Below are 22,904 nucleotides of genomic sequence, written 5' to 3' on the forward strand. Positions count from 1 at the left end.
CAACTTTTTCACTCTCCTTTCACTCTCATCAAGAGGCTTTTTAGTTTCTCTTCACCTTCTGCCATAAAGGTGGTGTCGTCTGCATATCTGAGGTTATTGATATTTCTCCCGGCAATCTTTATTCCAGCTTGTGCTTCATCCAGTGCAGCATTTCTCATGATGTACTCTGCATATAAGTTAAATAAGCAGCGTGACAATATACAGTCTTGATGTACTCCTTTCCCAATTTTGAACCAGTCTGTTGTTCCATGTCTGGTTCTAACTGTTGCTTCTTGATCTGCATACAAATTACTCAGGAGGCAGATCAGGTGGTCTGGTATTCCCATCTCTTGAAGAATTTCCACAGTTTATTGTGATCCACACAGTCAAAGGCTTTGGCATAGTCAATAAAGCAGAAGTAGATGTTTTTCTGGAACTCTTGCTTCTCAATGATCCAACATATGTTGCAATTTGATTTCTGGTTCCTCTGCCTTTTCTAAATCCAGCTTGAATATCTGGAAGTTCATGGTTCACATACTGTTGAAACCTGGCTTGGAGAATTTTGAGTATTACTTTGCTAGCATGTGAGATGAGTTGGAAAGACTACAGATCTCTTCAAGAAAATTAGAGATACCAAGGGAAAATGTCATGCAAAGATGGGCTCAATAAAGGACAGAAATGGTAGGGACCTAACAGAAGCAGAAGATATTAAGAAGAGGTGGCAAGAATATACAGAACTATACAAAAAAGATCTTCACGATCCAGATAACCACGATGGTGTGATCACTCACCTAGAGCCAGACATCCTGGAATGTGAAGTCAAGTGGGCCTTAGGAAGCATCACTACAAACAAAGCTAGTGGAGGTGATGGAATTCCAGTTGAGCTATTTCAATTCCTAAAAGATGATGCTGTCAAAGTGCTGCACGCAACATGCCAGCAAATTTGGAAAACTCAGCAGTGGCCGCAGGACCGGAAAATGTCAGTTTTCATTCCAATCCCAAAGAAAGGCAATGCCAAAGAATGCTCAAACTACCGCACTACACAATTACTCTCCTAATCTCAGGGGAAAAAAGTGAGAAAGACTTTACCTACAAGGATTATCAGCAGGAAAAGGGAAGATAACCTGGTCTTTTTTGTCATCAAAAGATAAGTCTCCCTTCCTGGTTACTGATTTCGTTTTGCACAGAGGAATGTGAGTGGAAGAAGAGGATAGAGTCACCCTGCAGAATCATTTTCAGGGTCTACAGGTCTAGCAAGTGGTTATAAGTCCCTTGGAACTCAAATGCGAAGACATTGAAACACTAAAGATCTCCCCAAAGAGAGGCTCATGTGTTTTTATTGGAGCCTAAAGCCAGATTCTAACTCTGGAAGCACACACAGTTGGCCCTCCATGTTCATGGTTCACACATCTGCAGATCCCACAAACTGAGGCTGGAATTTTGGGTGCAGGGCCAGCTGGTGGGACGAGCCACCTGCCCTACTCCATTTTACATAAAGGTCCGCAGCACTGGCGTGGATTTTGGTATCCAAAGGGTTCCTTGAACAAATTCTCCTCAGGTATCGAGAGATGACTGTCCTGACCATGTAAGCCAGTGTCTTACCTGAAGAACTCTGATCAGGGTCTCACCTAGAACTTAAAAGAAAGTGCATGAGATGCAGCTGAGAGACACATAATGGAAATGATCCAAAGGAAATAAAAAATACCAGACACCAAGAAAACAGAACATTGCAAAATATCTAGAGTGAAAGTTTCAGAGTGTGGACTCTGGACAGACCTGGATTCTATTCTAAATCAGATGCTAGCACTTCCTAGTTGCGTGATCCTGAGCAACTTAAGCTCTCAGAGTCTCAATGAAGAACTCTGCAAAGAGGATTTAAATAATTCTGTCATAAGATTACTGTTAAGATTAAAAGGAAATTATCTATATAAATAACCTGGCACATAACAAGTGCTCAATAAATATTGACAACTATTATTAAACAGTTATTCTGTTAAAAGTTTCAAGTACCACAGGTTTCACAGGCATCCCCAGGCAGGAAAACTGTTGCTCAAGACCTGTACATTGCTTCTTCAAATGGGATTTTCCTTCTCCATTCCTTCCTTATGAACACTCTTAATAGCTGATTTTTTTTTTTTTTTTTCAGTTAATCTTAACATTTAAGTGCATTTGTAAGGAGCATATGTCTAGCCATCACCTAAAGCTGCCTCAAGTTTTGCAAAATTCTTTTCACTGATCTGGAATCACTTTGGAACTAACTCTTAATAAATTCTTTCTGGGCTTTATAGTAATGTTAGAGTTACTACTTTCCATTAAGAATAACGATGCTAAAGTAGCAGAGTGCTATGCTGGTGGTTACACCACAAAGTGCTTCTAACTGGCTCCCAAAGGGATTTGAATGGCAAGAAGGAAACTGATTAACAGTTTCTCAAAAAACAAGTGTTCCAAAATCTGCTATGATTTGTCAGCAATTACATACTTCAATCTTCAACATTTTTCTAAATTTTTGTCTTAAGGAGAGTATGAGCTCATTGTTTACTAACATTTTCTGGCACTATCAGGTAACATGAGCTTAAGAATATCTGGGGGAAAATCTCCAGTAATGTAACCACAGTTGATTTTATAGCAAAACATCACGATCCAAATCACTGGGACTATAAACAGAAAACAGACTGGAAGAAAACATATCCGAAATTCAGTGATTTTTCTCAGATCTTTCTTTTGATTCCTTTCTCTTTGATCTTATATATCATTTATTTTACTTATTGGGTAAAATAAATTATTTTACTTATTGGGTAAAATAAATGATGTATAATAAGTAAATGATATACATTGGAAAAGATCCTGATGCTGGGAAAGACTGAAGGCAGGAGGAGAAGGGGACAACAGAGGATGAGATGGTTGGACAGCATCACCGACTCAATGGACATGAGTTTGAGCAAACTCCAGGCGATGATAAAGGACAGGGAAGCCTCGCGTGCTGCAGTCCATGGGCTGCAAAGAGTCAGACACGACTGAGCAACTGAACAACAACAATAAATTACTTATTGAAATTCTCTGTACAAATGTCTTTTATTACATACATATCAAAGAAGTAAGCTGTAGAATAATCTAATCTAATGTAGAATAATAATCTAATAATTAATCTATGACTTAAATTTCATTTTACTTATCCTTTCAGAATACAGGAAACAGATCCATCATGACTTGCTCGCATGCAGATATCAGTGGAGACGGTCAAGTTCCTATCACAAGTTTTCCCTTCTTTTCTCAGTGGAACATCCGTAAAGGGAGGGTCACAGACTGTGTATGAGGTTGCAGAATACAGACAGACCATCTCCTCTCCACCGACTCCGCAATAAATTCAGAGGGCCAGACGTGGCCATGACTTCACTGATCGGAGTCTGGTATCCACTGAGATCATATTTGCCTCCAGCTTCCAGAGCAAGAACAAAAAAGAACGAGATACCTTTTTGTGCATTTTTACCGGCAGCCAAGTTAGGTTTATAGACTTCTGTTATGTTGCAGGGGTCCCAGTTAGACTTTGAGAGATTTAGACTCATCAAGACTTGTCACAAGTATCTCCCAGAAGCCATTAAAAAAATAAAAAAAAAACCAAGATCCATTTGCATTGAAGCAGCTCACAGCTTTGGCACCACGTGGTGGCAAAGGAAGAATTTCCTAAATGATGCTTTACAAGCAAACACACACACACACACACACACACTACAGAACCTCCTAAAGTGGCGCTCTGTGCAGTAGCGTGTACACGTGTGAGACATACATATACCCGACACAGAATTATTCCTTCGTCAAATGCATCTACTAAGTCTTTCTTGGTGATTCGTAATAGTATACTAAATGCCCTTATGAGTCCTACAGTAAAGACATTTCCTAAAGTGATCTGAATTAGAATCGCCCTTTTGTTGGCACATCCATTAACATCCCGCAGAAGGACTGACCCAGAGCACGCCAGTCTGGGAAGTGTAAGTGCAGAGCAGTGTGCGGGCACAGGATGGACCGGGAAGGCACCTTAGGGATGGAGGTGGCAAGCGTGCGGGTAGCCTGGTTTACAGCACAGCGAATATCCTCTGGGAAATACCCTAATTTTGAAAAGGATACTTTGTGGGGGTTCCAGGTCCCAAACCAATGAGTTAGAGCCATGACCAAGGCAATTTTAAACTATAATAAGAATTATGCTTAGGTTGATATGATTACACCAAGTACAGCCCTCCTCCCAGGAATTCAGATTGTACCCTTATAATTGAAATAGACAGAAAGCACAGAATATTGCTACCCCCTCCCCCAGCAGAGTACCTTTCTTTTTTTCAGGAAAATACGGCAATCATACAATACATCATGACATGTGGTTGAGCTGAGAGCATTACTAGAGTCTCCAGACCAGCAGTCTACAAGTCTAAGCTTCCTCTTGTTACTAAAATAGCCTCCACAATAATAAAAGAAAACCCACAGTCACATACAGCTAACTCCATACCTTTTAATTATTCATGTTAATACCCTGCATTTGTAGAGTTCATACTTTACGAATACTAATCAGACCCAAGGATTACATGAATAATGGAAAGCTGCAAATAATGACCAAATCTGATTTTAAGTAATGTTTTCAACACAGGCTCTCTCCAAAAATCTTCCCCAAACATGGTCTCTACCCTCCCCACCACTTACAGTCTTCATCCTTAAGAGAAATCTTAGTATATAGTTATCAAGTTTTATCAAGAAAGTCAACTTAACTTTTACATACACGGCTTTTTCTCTGGCTACCTAATAGCAGTGATACCGACTGAGCGAAAGACGCAACAGGAAGAGAAAACCAAAAGGCTCAGGCCTGCAAACAAGATGCACTGTTTGAAAAGGGGAATCTGAAACCCTGTCCTAAGGCCCAGCCATGCTTTCAACGAAGATAACTGCCCTCCTTCCAGTGCAGGGTGGGGGTACCATCTGTTTCTTCCCCCAGTGACTCAGTATACCAGCCAAGAACAAGGAGCTTTAAGCCACATTACTGATGCAGTGGTTTCTCTGCCCTCCCTTGGGCTGGGAAGGGGTGGGGGGGACACACAAACAATACCGGTGTTCCCATTATTTAAAAGAAAAAAAAAAATCAACGTTAGCCAATGTCTGATTTTGCTAATTAAAACCAATACCATTTCATATATATCCAACTAGCAAAAAACAAATCGTCTTACTAATAAATCCAGTCTAAGTTAGGATATGTGACTCTTACATACCAGCAGTTTGGTGTGTGAAAATGCACGCACCATTTCCAGGAATACACAGAGAAACTGGTACACATGCTCAAGAAGTAGTTTATAAATGGTTATTACAGCATGATTTGTAGTAGAGAGAAGGCAAAGAAAACAAAACTCTATAATCAACTTCTTCCTCTGTCAGATGGGGAATAGTACACTGCAGTGAAGTCACATTACAGAGTTCTAGGCTGCAGTTAAAATAAATTATGCTGATCATTTTAGAAAGTTCTCTTAAAACTTGAGTGACGGGAAAGTACCAAGCAGTAAACTGATATATTAATATAATTTATATAAATTGAAATATGCACACATGCTACTTATAGATACAGATATACACATGGAGTAATACACCTGGGCTTCCCGGGTGGCACCAACGGTGAAGAATCCACCTGCCAATCCAGGAGACGCAGAAGACACTGCTTTGATCCCTGGGTCCAGAAGATCCCCTAGAACAGGAAATGGCAACCCACTCCAGTATTCTAACCTAGAAAACTCCATGGACAGAGAAGAGTGGCAGGCTACAGTCCATGGGGCCACAGAGAGTCAGACACGACTGAGCGACTAAGCCCAAGGGCACACATGTAGTAAAAGTTCAGAAACAGACTGGAAAAGTGCGTGTTATCTCCCTGAAGGGGACAGGGAGAGAGGGAACAGAAGACCATGGGAGGAGACACAGGAAATGAGGACATTTGCGGTAATATTTCACTTACATTTTCCCAAATTATGTATTTAAAGTATTTAAATAATTTTTTAAAAGTGGTCTGGGATGAGTATATGGATATTTATTATGTAACCTTACAACAATGTATAAGGTGAAAATGAGTTGGGTGGCCAAGACGAAAAGCAGTACCTTCCTGGGTATTTTCTTAAGAACAACGCTTTGCAATTTCAAACACATTTTCACATCCTCATTTTTGTGTGGCTGATGGGAAAGCACTGTGTGACTCACAATGCTATTATCAAGGTTAACTGTCAAGGATAGCGAGTCTCAATAAAAATATTTGCTACAGTTTCACATTCACTAGGAATCTAGTTATTTTCAAAGGATAAACCGAATGTAGAAGAAAAAAATCATCTTTAATTATATAAGTAATTCTCATCAGATATATAATTAATTCTCAGTAATTAAAACTTTGTTTTAATTGGTTTCAAGTCTCTCAAAATTTAGGAGTCTTAGCAGACATGCTGGTCTCTCAGAACTATTAAGAAAAGCCATTGAGCTAAGAAACTTTTCCAAGTGACCTTTGCCACCACTCCCATGCCAGCATAGTAGTGCCAGGCACAGTTAGGAGCATGTTTGATGCATTATCCCACTTAATCATTAATAACCCCATGAGATAGGTGTCACCATCATCCCTGGTTTTTAGGTGAAGCCAACAGGCACGAGTATAAAGTTCCTTGCCTGAAGCATACACTTCAGAGGTGGCAAAACTGGCTCCGAATCCACATTACCTCCAAGAGATCATAATGACATACCACAGATGTGAGCATCTGACATTTAAGCAGCATGAAACTGCTCAATTCAACATATGCTTTGACCTACACTCCCCAATTTAACATTTCAGAGCTGCTTCTAGGACATTAACACATGACTTGCTCATTTTACCAGCCAGAACATTTGGTTTTCACCAGGGACTACTCTATCAAAGGCCTGTCACACCACGCGAAATCTGAGCCACTTAGAACCCTGTGGTTCTAAGAAGGAAATCAGCATCAGGAAAAGGAAATTAGTTTTTGTCAATCTTTCAACTAATTACAGATCAAGTACTCTGAATTTTGGCACCAGCACATTCTACCCCTCTAACCATCCTAAGCTACGTATTGACCCAGTATCCTTCGTACAGTCTCATATATGGATGCCTGCTTTTCCCTTCCTCCCCCCAGTCAACATTCTAGAAGAATGAACACTAAGCCTTAGGGCCACACTTGTGAAAACAGAGAATGCTAAATGCTACAGATTTGTCCAGGGTGAACGATTAATCACAGCCCAAGACAGTTTAGCTATTTTTTCTATTTTAAATTTCGCACTAAATCATCACAGTAAAGTTTTAAGATAAAATATGTTAGAGGAAGACTGAAATAGCCACATATTCAGCCAAGAAATTTCCTATTACCTAGAGTCAATAATCTTGGGGGGAAAAAAAAAATCAAACCTAGGACACTGGAAATGATTAGGTAGACCTCCACTGCAATGGTTACAACAGTACTGTCAGAAGAAAGGAACTAAAAATACTAAAAGCCCCGAGTTAAAGGCTTTGCTTTTTTTAAGTATTTTATTGAAGTATAGTTGATTTACAATGTTGTGTTAATTTCTGCTACACAGCAAAGTGATTCAGTTATACACATATATACATACTTTCTCATATTTTTTTTTTAATTATGGCTCATCACTGGATATAAAGCTTTGCTTTTGAACACATGACTTGCAACTGTATGTCCTCATTCTTTAACCTTGTTCTTTCCAAGTAATAAGGCACAGATTAATGATTGCATTAACTTGGTCATGTGGCATCTATAGTTGTAACGATCAACAAGAAATGATCCAGAAATTCTCAGATGGTACCTGGAACATTCAATTTGCTTTTCTCTTATGTATAATGCCTCAATAAACTGTGCTGCTAATCATGAAGTTACAGTCATCCTCTGACAGGTTTTATTTAAATCCAATGTTAGTGACCAAAAGTCCTCTTAAATCTTACCTTCTTCCTTCTTCAAAACTTCTTCAAAGTTCCTCTTCTCTTTTCCATTGTTGAGCTTTAATTAGAAGAATACAGGCTATATGCCTTTTCATTTATTTTCTCCCTCTTTTCAAGAGAGTAGATTATGATCTAAAAGCTAATACAATACATCCTCAGTATTCATAGCACAGTGGCAGAAAATGTTAGATGTTGAGAGAGGCAGAGTGGATGAGACACAGGATGAACACCAGCTGTCACGTGCTTTGACTAAAATGACTGTCCAGCAGCAATCAGGGCTCATCTGATGGTGAGAGAACAGGAAAGGAACAGACCTGAGTGCTTTCACATAGCAGTCAGTAGGCCTAAATAAGAGGCTAGGCGGGCAAACTCGGAGCCTGCAAAGGTGGCCCCAAGATCATAGCAAGTGCATTGCTGAAATGGCCACCCATGAGTTCCAGGCTTGAAAAGAGGCAAGGGTAAGCCAAGTGAGCTGGAAGGGTACTAACAACTATAAGAACACAGAGGGTTCGGGAACCCAGAGGTTCTGCAGAAGATGATGGATTTGGAAGGTGTGAGGCTGTGTGTCCAATAGGAGGATGAGCTCACAGATCTGGGAAAACCGAGCACATTGTCTGGCATGGGGTCAGCACACAGTCAGTGTTTGCTAAATCTGAGATCTGTGGCTGCCTGGGGGAATCTGAGTTCATGATCCTGCAGGTGCAGCGCTAACAAGTCCCAGCGCCAACTTGCACTGCTGCCCGGCTGCCTAAATGAAGGTGACGCGAAGGCCACAGAGCAAAGCAGATGCCCAGGCCACTGCAACTTGCAGCAGTCGAGTGAAGATGTTTTTGAAGTCACTGGGTTTGTGAGATAATGCTGTAAAGTTGTCTGGTGATTGGAAGTGTTGACAAGGGGCCAGTACGGAGTTCCATTCATAATTCATGCCCAGGTTACTGTGACAGTATTCAGATGGGTAAGGATGACAGGATTCAGCTCAGTGGTATTCAGAGCTGTAGGATAAGGTATACCACCTTGGTGGCTCGCAATAAAGAACCTGCCAGCAATGCCAGGTTCAGTCCCTAAGTCGGCAAGATCCCCTGGAGAAGAGAATGGCAACCTACTCCAGTATCCTTGCCTGGAGAATTCCATGGACAGAGGAGCCTGGCGGGCTACAATCCGTGGGGTCGCAAAAAGTAGATGACTGAGGAACTAACAAGCAAAAATTAGAAGGCTTCACTGGAGTATCACAGAAGAATCAGCAGTAACAAGTAACCAACTCATTAAAAAAAAAAAAAGAGTGATCCTGAAGCAAGTCCAGGGTAAAAACCCAGAGTGCTGAAGTTCTGAATCCAAAAGTCTCAGGTGCTACTTTGCATCTATACAAGTTGCTGACACAAAGGTCTGCACCAGGACCTGTCTACTGACAAAGAACCTGTTTTTCTGGGAGTTGAGAAAGAAAAAAAAAAAAAGGCTGACGTAGAGACAGTAAAGAGAAAGGCATAAACGGACACTTCAGGGGTGGCTTAATGAGATGCACCAAAATGGGTGGGAGACCAGCAGGCACGTGACTAGGAACACAGGAGCGCTAAGATAACAGCAACTCTGGTCTCAGAGCCGCTTCTTGATCCACAAAAGCAGCAGGGAAGAATGGCAGACACCATCTGTCGAAGCACTCAGGGAGGATTTAAGTGAATGAGGGTTTGTTTCTTATGTCATTCTCTCCCCTGCCACAACTCCTTCGGATTGCAACTTATGCTTTCAGTTATGATGGTCAACTTGAACAGTGCCAAAGTAAGGTAAATCTTCTAACACATCAAACGTGGTAACAATGAGTATATACCACAAACTAATAGTGAAGGACAGGGAAGCCTGGCAACTGCAGTCCATAGGATCACAGAGAATCGGACACGACTTAGTGACTGAACAGCAACCACCACAATTTAAAATGAATTATTTTATAATGAGCTTTCAGCAGGTCATGCAAAGATGATGGTAGAAGGTGCTTCTGGAATGGTCTAGCACTGGAATTTGCTCTAAGTCAGTCACTGCAGTATCTGCAGGCTCTCTGTCACAACTCTTAGCTGTTGGAAGAAGAAAACCAACAACAGATCATCTCTGCATGAAGGCTAGTGGAACAACGTCTTTAACACTGTCCCATCACTAGGCAGGGTGATTCCTGATCTGGTATCTCTAGCCCTTTGCCAGATTCAAAGCCAAGTCCTGGTCCCTGGAATGTTCCGGGGCCTGGACAGTCTCTCCCAGCTGTGCCCCTCATTTGCTCTGGCTGGTGCTGCAAGGGTACCAGTCTCTAATCAGTCATGTGGCAAGTATTTAGGGACCCTCAATTAGGTACCAGGCCTTGTAGGTGCAGGGGTACAGTGTAAACAAGACAGTTACAGTCGCAGCCTGCTCAGCGTTTAGTCTGGCTGGGGAGGCAGATGTTAAATAGCTATTCGACAAATGATCTACAATTTGAAGAGAAGAGACAAGTAGCAGATCCTGCGAGAGCCTAGAACATGGGACCCTGCCTGGTCTCTTGAGGAAATGACATTAAAACTGAAGGACAAGCAGGAGTCGACCAGACATCGCGAAGTGGAGAGGGGAGGAGAAACCCAAGTGACACCCATAGGAGGAAAGGCACAAAGACCCACCAGCCTGTGGTTTTTAGTAACAGCAGCTGAAACATCCAACTCATGCTTGTCACACTTACAGCTGCCTGCCCAGTGATGCAACAAGACTACCACGGAGAAGTATTAAAGCAACCTAGAAGAAATCTTGGTGCTGCAAATACACATATAGGAAAAGAAAAATGGCCTGCATAAAGTTGGCAGCCCCACATGTGAGCGCCTATAACCTAAGTCACTGGTAGAAACCTGCCCACAAATCTAGGACATCTGCATCAAGCAATTCACACACACACACACACACACCATATCAGAAGGAAAAATAAACAAATTTTAAGGAAAAAAATTTTCTTTTGATTGGTTTCCAAGATGGCAGAGTGCTTCTCTGGTGGCTCAGTGGTAAAGAACACGCCTGCCAATGCAGGAGATGTGGGTTTGATCCCTGCGTCAGGAAGACCTCCAGGAGGAGGAAATGGCAACCCACTCCAGTATTCTTGCCCGGAAAATTCCACGGACAGAGGAGCCTGGAGGGCTATAGTCCATGGGGTCACAAAAGAGTCATCACAACTGAGCGACTAAACAGCAACAACAAAGAGGGCAGAGGATCGGGGCTATTGTTCCCTTAAAGACCAGGCGCTTCCCATCCATCCCGAGGAAGAAAAGGCCCACTCCCTGAGTTGTATTTGAAATAGTAAGTGATCTGACATAATGGCAATTTACTTCCCTTACTTAACATGACGAAATTACAGGGTTTTGCAATGAGTAATCTACCTGATGAGTAACCTACCTGATCAGATGTGGTACGTCTGATCCATGTGAATAAGCACGGGACAATGATCCGGTCGCATATGCCTGTGGTGGCAAAGGAACTAAAAAGGCTTCGGAGAAGAGGCAGCCCTCCTGGAAACTTTTTACAAGCAAGTGAAAAGGTAGGAGATCAGACTAGAGAAAAATCTTTCTCTGATGAGGATGCCAGAAGGGATAAGCATGGTGGTCTGTGAGCCCATAACCCACACCCCCAAGAGAACATGCTGGTGGAAATTAACAGAAGATGTGGGGCATAGGACTACAAATGATCATTTCTGTAACTCTCATTTTATGAACCCCAATTATTTCCCAGAGAGGGTGCTAAGTACTTACGTTATTGCTAATTTTCACCACCACCTGTGAGTACCATTTTATTAATTTCTCTTTACAGCTGAGAACCTGCGGCTTGGAAACAATGAGGTTAAATAAACCTAACTTGCCTATTTTCACACTCAATAAAAACTGTGAAAATAATTTTCCCTAGTTTATACTCCTAAGCTCTATTCTCATTTCATATCCCACACTGGACCAAGGATGGTAAATTCTTCAGAATCTGGACAGTATCTGTTAGAATTCTCTAACAAACCAATGCTGGGCATATAGCCTAAAAAAAAAAAGGACTTGCATTTTATAGTCAGCAAAACTATTTCCATGGTGCTCTGACAACTATCTCAAATACAAGGTCTATGTCCATCTGTGATACACTCTGGGCCTTTGCATCTGAGGTATAATGTGGTATGACTTGCCTTTGGAAGCTAGCAAATCTGCAACCTAAACCTAACACCCCACAGAGGGTCCAATATAAACGGGGCTTTTTCTAAATGCCTACAAAAATCTGAGCATTAAGACGACGCTCTCAAAATTACTTTTGTTGCTGTGAAGATATTCGTTTCTGCTGAAAATATGGTCAAGGTGCCTGCAAGTCACCTGGAAAATTTTTGGCAGCAACAAATTAAATGCTCCCTGAGACATGCTGATGTTAGTGGAAATGGATACTCACATCAATCTTCCAATAAATAAGGCCTAAGATTTATCAGTTGGGACAGCCTCATCAGATACGTGTTTTGACTTCTTATGGTTGGAGCAGTCAGCTAAATTTTAGCTCGATCAATTACAGCTCTTGAAACATGCACACAAGTTTTAAACCTATTAGAGTTTTAGATAGGAAACAAATTCCATTACATATAGTAGCTCACTGTTCAAAAAAACGTGGTTATGTACCAGTTAAATCATGTTTCCCTAGTACACAGTGATCCACCTATGCTAATTTCTACTTCTAGAACAAAGGGATGCCTGAAAGACAGCTACGTACAGATATTTATGGAGAACCCAATGAGTGCAGGCCATACATTAGATGTTGTGGTCCTTGTTCCTGGTATCCTCTGTTCTTTTTTAAAAAATATAAATGCTTCGAATAAATATATTTAGGGTTTCTTTAACAAATAAAAGATATGCCAATCAATTTGTCTAAGATGTTTCTCCTCATAATAGAGATCTTTGGTATCACTGTTTTTCTAAACTATACTTTTGCCTCACTAGCTGTAAAATTCTATGGCTAAAGCCTTTTGCCTAGTCTTCAAATGGCACAAAATAAGAACACTGGGAACAGACAACGGTCCATGTCTTACAAAAGAGAAAAAGAAACGAGGAAATGTGTGAGAATGATTCTAGAATGGCATTCACACGTCTTAACACTTGTCTTGAAAAGAAAAAGACCCATGACTTTCAAAGAGGCCATTACAGTTGTGAGATCACCACCTATCCAATAGGAATACAGACAGTAAATGGTAGATTGTATTTCATTTGGAAACCGTAACTGGCAGAAATTCTACCTTTACGAGGGACAAGCTGAAAGAAGAGTCACTTGGAGGCTCCATCAATACACATTTTTAACAAAATGGGGGGAGGGGAGAAGAGGAGCTCAGTTCCTCACAATTACTGTGTCCTGATTTCAAGGAGAAATTTTTATTTCTTTACAGTCTAACCTGTGATTAGCTAACAAAAGGGGCAGAAGGGGTTCACCGAGATACTAACAAGTAGTCAACTGATTCTACCTTGTGAACATATACCTGTATTTTTTCAAAAAGAACGATGCATACTCTGATGGAAAGCAACAAACAGCAGAATCCTCAATATACTCTTAGATAAATGCAGTGCCGCAGAGAATAACACAATGAACACATCAGATACATCCAAATGCTACACTCCTTCAAAGTAGTTACCTTGGAAGGATGATTCTAATACCATCCACATCTCTCAGAATCCCTGCGTTAGTAAGACCTTTAAGAACCAGTGAAAGTTATTTCTGAATGTTAAATCTATCTCCATTCAATAGTTTTCCCTGCATCTGCAAAGTACTTATGACATGGAGTAGACTTGGCCCTTAAGCAGCTTACAGTCTAGAGAAAGGTATGGATGAATGCAGAGGTAACATCATTACATTACCAGCCCTTAATTAATTTCAGTTAATATCCTTGCATTATTTGTACATACTTGTCTTCTTCTATTAGACAGTTAAACACTTCTGAGAGCAGAAACCACGTCAGTTATCTTTGTAGCCCTTCCAATGGCCGGCAGAGTAATCTGCATATAGTGAGCAATTAACAAATGCTGGTTTAGGGAGAAATGTCATATTACTAAATTATCACACTGAACTCAGCAAAACGTATAAGGCAATTTGGCCTTGAAACCTGTTCAGTCACTGCAATACCTAAACAATCTCTGCTAAGCAAGTTATACGGGCAGCATTACATGGAGGCCTGGGTTCTGAGGTGTCAGAACAGCATAAGCCCAGCTCATTCCCAATTACTAAGTGCTATACATCAGTAATAAGCAGGCATGTAAAACATTCATGAACATTCATTGCTATTGATTATACAGGAGAGAAATCTCTCCTTTAATAGTTGATCTAGCCTACCAGCTAACCAAACTACAGTATGACCCTATCAGGTAATTTTGAAGCTACCATTGGGAGTCCAGATGGTAATCGACGTGTTCATCCACACTGATGAACCCAACAACAGAGCACCCGGAAAGGTGCTACTGCCATTAACCCAGGGCAATCCCAGACAGAAACATTCAGCTTATTCAATTTAGATAGCAAGCTTCTCTATTCCTGGTAATGATACAACAAAGATACTAAACACTGAAAACCAGGTTGGAACATGGTTGGCTGATTAGATCATGTAGTAAGCAGGAAAAAAAAAAAACAAAACCCAAAGTTTTTGACTGTTTATCTTAAAAGGTTAGACTAAAAGATAAACTATATGTTATCCTGCTGTGATGCTTTGGGAATAATACAGAAAATAGGAGTTCATTAAAATGGCATAGGAAATGAGCAACTGGTAAGGATAACATATAGAGCAGGCAATAACATTTAAGTGGAAAAGGAAAAATGAGGTTATCTATTAATCCAGGTTAATGTGCTACTCTGCAGAGAGCAGACTGTCTGCTCCCTGCTGCCCTTCTCAATAACACATTCATTTCAGGACAGACCATATCTAGCACCAGGAAGCAATCAAGCATGGACAAAGAGGACAGATTCAGAAAGTCACAGCTCTACGGACTAGAACTGTGCTGTCTAGTAAAGTAGCCACTAGCCACATGCGGCCATCTTTAAATTTAATAAAATTTTGAAAAAAATTTTAATAAAATCTTTAAAAATTAATAAAATTTAAAACATCAGTTTGCCAGCTCTAACAGCCATATTGCAAGTGCTCTTAGCCACATGTGGCTAGTGGTTTATCACACTGGACAGTGCAGACAGTATTTCCATCACTGTCCTCCTGATGGACAAAGCTAGACTTAAAGTGAACATTCCTATTGCTCCTATAGACCTGATGACAAATTCAGAATCGAAGGTAATAGTCTTACCCATGAAGAGACACCCAAGATGATTGATCTGCTTATTTTACTGAATGTGTCCTAAATTAGAGACATTCTGGGATATACAGAAAGTCTGGACATCCTTACCAGCATAGGCTTTTTCCCCCTACTCGCTCCCCCTCCCCTCTGCCCTTGGTGTGGGGAAAGGTAGGAAAAACAAAATAGTAGGGGATCAGAAACTCCTCGATTTAAGTCTCTTACCCAAGAAGTTGCATAAATTGCCAAAAACAAATAGATTTTAAGAAGCACCTCCGTCCCCCAGCCCTCTTTCCTTTTAAATAAAATCCTAGAGGCAACTGAAAAGAACAGGAGACAGAGAGGAAATTCAAGAAAATGACTAAGGACAAAACGGATGATGATCCTGAATACCGTTCCAGGACACACAGGGGGGAAAGAGCCACAAATCAACAACTTCCCCAAAACACACAGTGGCCACGATTCAACAAATCCACATTAATTTTTCAAAGCTACCAAATGCCAGAAGCCAAATGATTTGCTACCAACAATTTTTTTTTTTTTTGCTACCAACAATTTAAAGCATTTAGTTTTCACCAGGATCTAGTTCACGGGCAAATAAAAGAATCACCTAAGTCACCTTCTGGTCATACAGCATCAGATACCTGAAGACGGCTGGTCCTCAGACAGAAACAGTGAAACAAGATCAACGACAGTAATAAGACTCTACTTATTAGGACTTCCCTGTATAGCCTTTTAAAGATGAGATTAAAATACACTTTTTGGTTTAGAGAGTTTACATTATATTTCCTAAAAGCAAAGAGATTGAACCCAGAACCAGGAGAGAAAGAGCCAGTTGTCTTCAGACAGTGGCTTCTATGTAAACGCTCATTCCATCACGGCTCAAATATTTCCTTGCTCCTTTGCTATGCTACAGCTCTGAGATACACTGAGCAAAATGTGATCTCTCGGTGACAGAACAATTTGAACACGAGCTAAAACGTAATCAGAACATAGGAAACAACAAAACTGATCACCGATCAGCTTAATAGCTCATCTATGTGTGGGAAGGGGGCGCTGCAAGAATGATACTGGAAAATGTAAGCCTTAAAGTCCTGTTTCAAAATGCATGATGTTGCTGTCTGAATGGTGACTGCAGGCCCAGGAGGGTGGCCGTGAGACAGCGCTAAAGATGATGCAGTACTTGGGATGGAAGAAGCCGGCGAGCTGCGGCCCCGTTTCATCCTGATGAAGGGACAGCACAAGAACTGGTCCTCTCCTTTCCATACCCGGCACATTTCAACCTCTACTCAGATGCAGCAGAGTTGCCATCAGGAGTTATAAAACCTCAGGGTCTCCTCCCTGCTCCCCAGCCTTGCCTCCCACAGTCATGCTTGCTGTTTGATTTCCTCCTCTCTCAGCACTCCAAAATAGAAAAGCAAGTAACAGCTTGACCCTCTGCCCATGGAAAGGCTGCACTTTTGGGTCACTCGATCCAACTAATCTCTCTCGAGGAGAAAATCGCCCGATGCACCTACGGAAGGCGGGGAGCTATTCATTTTAACCTTGAGAACTCACGTTCCCTCCTCCTGATGAGGACAGTCACTGGTGACTGTTTAAGCGAGCAGGTGAAGAGTAAAGCTCTCTAGGCCCAGAAAGCATCTTGAGTCAAGTAGGCAGCTGATCTGAAACCTACCCAATCTGCAAAAATCTGTTCTCCCTTTCAGACACACACAGCCCTACAGAGTGTGTAAATATAGCCAGTGAATTGTGCCAGCAGGTCACCAGCACTTCACACAGGGTGCACCAGAGTCTAGTTGATAGGAGTGCTGTATGTAGGGAGTGTGGGAAACGGGGGGCTGGTCTGGCTCTGACCACAGGGTAGGGCTGAGGCATACCTTTTGGTCTTCTGGAATGTCCATTCTTCTGCTGCTCATCTTCCTCATTAATGGTGAATAGGCCAAGGGGGACTGGCCTTGCATGGGGCTTCTTCAGTCTCTCTTGTCGGAGAGCTGTAGCTGATCCAGGCATACCGCTGCGACTTGCTTTTTAATTACTAGTATACCCAAATTATATGCTTATATAATTGCAGCTCCAGGAAGCTGCTAGTTTCTAAGCTGCCGGTTCATTTGAGCACTTGTAATAGATCCCCTATGGGGAAACAGTGTGCAAACAGCTGACAGATACTACCAGCCTCCTGGCAACTGAGGCCCTGCAGTTCCCCCTCACCTAGCAGCGCCCCCTCCCCTTCCAGCCCCCTCCCACTTACTCCTCACAGGCACGTGTGCTGGCTCAAGCTCGCTTGATCACACACCCATACCCACACCCACACACGCCCACTCTCTCCTTGCAGAAAAGCCCTGCAAAAGGCACGCAGGGGCCAACGCTTCTCTCCACTGCCTAACCTGCTCAGTCAGATCCCAGCTTCTCCTTCCTGCTCGGCACCTTTTCCCAGCCTTCCGCCTGCTACCACACAGAAAATACTCAGCACGCAGCACAGAAGGGGAAGCAGGAGATGCTGCCGTGAACAGTTGCCCTGACAACCCTGACATATCCTAATCGAGGAGGGCTGGGAGCGGCTCCATCTTCCCGGTGGAGCGGCGGCAGCCAGCCGGCTGGGATGCTGGTCCTGGGAGCTCGCCAGCAGAGGGTTACAGCGCGAGGAGGCGAGGCCGCCCGGCCGCCGGGCAGCTCCCTCTCCCTTGCAGCGGCGGGAGCAGCAGGAGGGGAGGAGAAATGTCGTTCTGCTTGTACAGGCAGCGGTGGACTCCCTAGTTGGGGAAAGGGGCTCCAGGTGAGACCGCTTTTGCTTCTTTGGGGGACCAGGTTTTCCATCGTAACGATGTTTGTGAGCCCCTGGATGAATGAAGGCTTGGCTGGCACCCTCCAGCTCACTTCACACTCGGTAACACATCCCAGTTTCCCTGACACTCTTAAGACCCCAGAGTCTGTATAAGTGCAGGCTTGGAGCTACCTGTCACGAGGACTAGCCTGGCCATGTCCCCGAGACTCTCCACTGAAAACAGGCAGGGGAGAACTCTGCCTGTTCTCAGAGACCACAATCTGAAATATCACTTCTGCAGGTCATGCTGAAGGGACACAAATGAGACACTACGATCCTCCAATGGGCAACAAGCTGCCTTGATTATATCCAGCAAACTCCCCCCAATTCCTACCACTCTGGGTAACTCCTTACCGGCAGGGCTGAGCAATTCCCAACACTTGACCCAATTCTAGCTCTTTTTTGGACTGATTTCTCCAAAGCACACAATCATGTGATTATTGTTTTCTCCTGAAATCATCTCTCTCATTTTATGAGACTCTCCATTTCTAGGCTGCCTAAAATTCATGCTGTGTGCAAGAAAACCTAAATATACAATAAATGACATTAAAAATGTCAAACTCCAAACTAAGAAAATAATCTTTGTTCTATTTGTTTCTGCCTTTTAATCAAAGTTGACTTAGAAAGTCTGTAGCCATCCTCCCGCCCCCAGCCTACTCTCTTACTTTTTCTCAATCCCTAAACTTACTATGGACTTCCCTTGTGGCTCATTGGTAAAGAATTCGCCTATCAATGCAGGAGACTCAAGATATACAGGTTTGATCCGTGGGTCGAGAAGATCCCCTAGAGAAGGAAATGGCAACCCACTCCAGTATTCTTGCCTGGGAAAACCCATGGACAGAGTTTGATAGGCTACAGTCCACAGACTCACACGTAAACAACAAACTTATTTATCTAAGAGGGGACTCAGGGGTGCTAAGGCAAGGAAGACATCCTATCTAAATCCTTGGCATGGCAGAGTAACTTCAGACAATTCACTACCCTCCTGGTACCTCAGTTTTCTCTATAAAACTGGGTTGATAATATCATTTGTCTCACAGGATTAGGGGCAAGGTTTAAATGATGCTGGTGCCAGAAGAAAAAAAGTGCTTAATAAATATCAGCTGCTTTAATTATATTTTATAATACATTTTTATAACTAGTTCACTTTTGCCTCATAATTATTTAAGGTGTTTTCAGTTCAACTGTCAACTGCATCTAGGAATCCTTCTGCTTTTTATTTACTTATACTGCCCAGCCTAGGGCTGGAAATGTACTAAATGGTTAGCAAATGCCTGCTGAAAAAAAAACAACAGAAAAATCTTCAGAAATCTTTCCCTTCAAAGGCTGGGAGATTTAATTAATGCATTTTGATTTGTGGCTTAGAGAAATGTAGGAAGTTTCAGATATGGGGTTTATTTAAAATCATGTTAACCTATGACTTAGGCATTTGGAATAAAAGACGAAAATGAGCTGAATGGGTCTCGGAAAGCATCTCGATCAGCATCATTTTACATTTAAGGAAGCCCAGACCCATGAAATGAAGTTCCTTGCCCAAGTCAAATGTTAGTTGGCAGCAAGTCTATGATGAAAATTTAGATTCCCTTCTTCCTACTTCCATCTTCCTTCTTATAAAAAAATCCTTGGCCCACAAGGTTTAAAATCCCAGATCCCTCTACTCCAACTTCTACAGAGAGGGCAAGATGTGGAGAGGAAAGAAAATGCCTTGAAATAAACAGTGGATACAAACTGGTTAATGTATTTCCATAACCTTCTATAATTGGTAAGCTTTTTTCTGGATTAAAGAATTTTTTATTTCCTAATTATTTTTCTTTAATCAGATGATTAATAAACACAGGTCAATTATCATACATAAACATATCTGAAATATTTTCAAATCTATTTTAGTTTCTTCTTGAGAATCAGGCTGGTACTTACAAAAGCAACATCCACACAAAGTATAATTGAAACTACCTTTTGAAAGAGAAAATGAAAATCAATGTCTTGGGCAAATGACAGATTTCATTCAGAAAATATTCCTCACTCAAATATAGCTAACAGCTTCTGATCATCACCACTGAGTTTAATAAAACTACTACTGAAAGAAGAAAAATGGATCTTCTTCTCCACCTTCTAAATAAAAAACTGAAATGACAATATTTATTCGTTGTCCTAGAAGAACAACAACAAACTTTTCTAAGAGTGGCTTTTGACCTCTGCAGGTATCCATTCCATTACTTTCAACGATGATCTCAATCATTTTTTTTTTTCTATGTACAGTAGATAAAAGTTTTATTAGACTGCAGAATGTTGTTTCACGGAAATTAAGAAAAACATGTTTCACACAAGACATTTTGCCATGAAGTGAAGTGAAGTTGCTCAGTCGTGTCCGACTCTTTGCGACCCCATGGACTGTAGCCTACTAGGCTCCTTGGTCCATGGGATTTTCCAGGCAAGAGTACTGGAGTGGGTTGCCATTTCCTTCTCCAGATCTCAATCATTTTATAGGAGAAATGCAACAGCAAAGCAAATACTATCTAGCATTTAAATTGTCCAGACAAGATTACAAATTTCAGGAAGGAGTCCTCCTTGAAGTCTGTGGCTGCACTCAAGGTTTCCAGCAGAATGAAGGTCCTGGGGAAGAGAGCTCACAGGACAGCCCAGCTCCAACACTCAACCCAGGCAATCAAGAGTCTTCCTCTTTCGTGAACTTCACTGCAATACCCCTCAGTGAGGGAGACAGAATTGTTCCTGCTCTAGCCCGAGGGGTCTCCTGGAAAATTTCGATTTGCCTCAAAATGTGAAAACCACTAAAATGGCTGTTTGGTTTTGCTTTAGTTTTTAAAAGAATACAAGTTATACTTAAAATCATTTTTTGGGGGACGGGGGGAAATGAGAGCCTACCGAAGGAGGTCAGAGATTGCCACCATCACTCAACTCGTAAGGCAGGGTGGTCGCAAGTGTAGGTTTATAATAAGAACCCATCAGCTGGCAACATGTTCAACTTCCTGCCCGACACTGTGCCAGGTGCGTTAGATATGTTATCTTGAAAGTCAAAGTGTGAGTTGCTCTTTGGGACCCCATGGACTATAGCCTGCCAGGCTCCTCTGTCCATGGGATTCTCCAGGCAAGAATACTGGAGTGGGTTCCCTTCTCCGGGAGATCTTCCTGACCCAGGGGTTGATCTCGGGTCTCCCACATTGCAGGCAAATTCTTCACTATCTGAGCCACCAGGGAAGCCCCAAAATATTTATTTAGTTGCACTGGGTCTTAGTTGCAGCATGTGGGCTCTAGTTCCCTGGCCAGGGATCGAACCTGGGCTCCCTGTGTTGGGAGAGCAGAGTCTTAACCACTGGACCACCAGGAAGTCCACAAAGTGAAAGTCGCCAGGCTGCTCTGACGATGGGATTGCTCAGGCAAGAATACTGGAGTGGGTTGTCATTCCCTCCTCCAGAGGAGCGTCCTGAGCCCGGATCGAGCCTGGGTCCTCTGTATTGCAGGTGGATTCTTTACCATCTGAGCCACCAAGAAAGCCCGTGCTACCTTGGTTAGTTACAGCCGCCCCGAGAGAGAGGAGCTGTGACTTGACAGATCAGGAGACGGAGGCTCAGAGAGGTTCCAGTGACACAGCTGGTCAAAGCACCGAGTCAGAATTAAACTCAGGCCCATCGGCTCTAAAGCCAAGATGCTTTCATCCTGCTGCCCTGTGGATCCTGACCCCAAAACCCACGACGTCACCGTCACAGCTGTGACCAGTCACAGGAAAGCAAACAGCTCAAGATCAAATGATTATAATAAAGTATTTTTTCCTACTCGTGAAGTACACATTTGTTACCCCATTTAAGACATAGGAATACATTTGAGATTAGTTTCCTAAATGCTCAAACCCAGCTTTTTACAGATACAGAGGTTTAAGTTACGCAATTGCGGGACTGCCCCGGCTTGATCCCTGAAGGGGCAGAGCCTGAGGCTATAATCTTTTCCTTTTTACACTCTGACCCAAAATAAAAGCAAATGTGAAAAGGGGGAGAGTGGGACCTTAAATTAATATTCCCAGAATTAAAAGGATTACTACTCTGAACTTCTTTACTGTTCTCAGCACTAATAGGCATTTTCAATTCAACATGTCACGACTGTCCTTGCCTGTCACCTACAGATACAGGAGCTTCATTCAGTTCCCATGGGAATGCGGGCATGTAGACTTCCAAGAATCAATCAGGTTTTACAAATGCTTTGTTTAAACTGTTAAAATAGTAAGTGATGTAGTAACAGAGACGCCGTACAAATGAGACTAACTGGTGCAAAAGGGTAGATTTTACAACTAGCCTGGCTTTGTACAGAGAAAAAAATATTAGCAGAAAAAAATCACAAAATGTACTGAAAAATCATAGGTGGAAATGGTACCACTCATCATTGCTATGAACCAAACAGGCCAATAGGACCTTGAGCAACTGCTGTTCCCACCCTACTCCCACAGTACACAATGAATTTATGTCTGTCTTTCTACCCTGGCTGGCACCAAACCGTGAGCATGAAACAGTTAAACCTGCTGATCTGTAGGAGAGTCAGCTCATGACTTGGGCCTCGTTGTCGTGATGTTATATAAGAGACTAAACACATGTAGGCACACGCATCCACACATACCCTTCAGGCTGCTGTTCGTATTTATGCTACCCAAGCTTTTGTGACCACAAAACTGGAAGACCGCACAGCTCCTGAGTGCATCTAAGAATTTCCTCTTGCCAAGAGAAATCTGCTTAATCAGTGAGAAAGCATACTTAGATTTTCCTTTCTGAAAGCCTAGTGAGCTTTACAAAAACATTACAGAAATGGTAAAGGGGCTGATTTGCACTAATCAAGGACTGTAGTTGAAAACAAAAATCACTAC

The 22,904-nt window shown here is 42.1% G+C and overlaps 1 protein-coding gene across 5 annotated transcripts in view; it reads right to left on the reverse strand.

Annotated features, from left to right (window-relative positions):
• Positions 1 to 22,904, reverse strand: part of MAP7 (microtubule associated protein 7) — a 171,603-nt gene that overhangs the window by 130,621 nt on the left and 18,078 nt on the right. For 4 of the 5 annotated variants that reach the window (XM_043456980.1, XM_043456978.1, XM_043456976.1 and 1 more), the window contains exon 1: positions 17,094 to 17,678. The exons of the other annotated variant lie outside the window; for it this stretch is intronic. In XM_043456980.1, the coding sequence (XP_043312915.1) occupies positions 17,094 to 17,226 (133 nt within the window). In that variant the 5' untranslated portion in view covers positions 17,227 to 17,678. Of the gene's footprint in view, positions 1 to 17,093; positions 17,679 to 22,904 lie in introns of those variants that run through there. 5 annotated transcript variants of the gene reach the window in all.

Source organism: Cervus canadensis, chromosome 33, assembly GCF_019320065.1.
Source record: "Cervus canadensis isolate Bull #8, Minnesota chromosome 33, ASM1932006v1, whole genome shotgun sequence".
Lineage (NCBI taxonomy): Eukaryota > Metazoa > Chordata > Mammalia > Artiodactyla > Cervidae > Cervus > Cervus canadensis.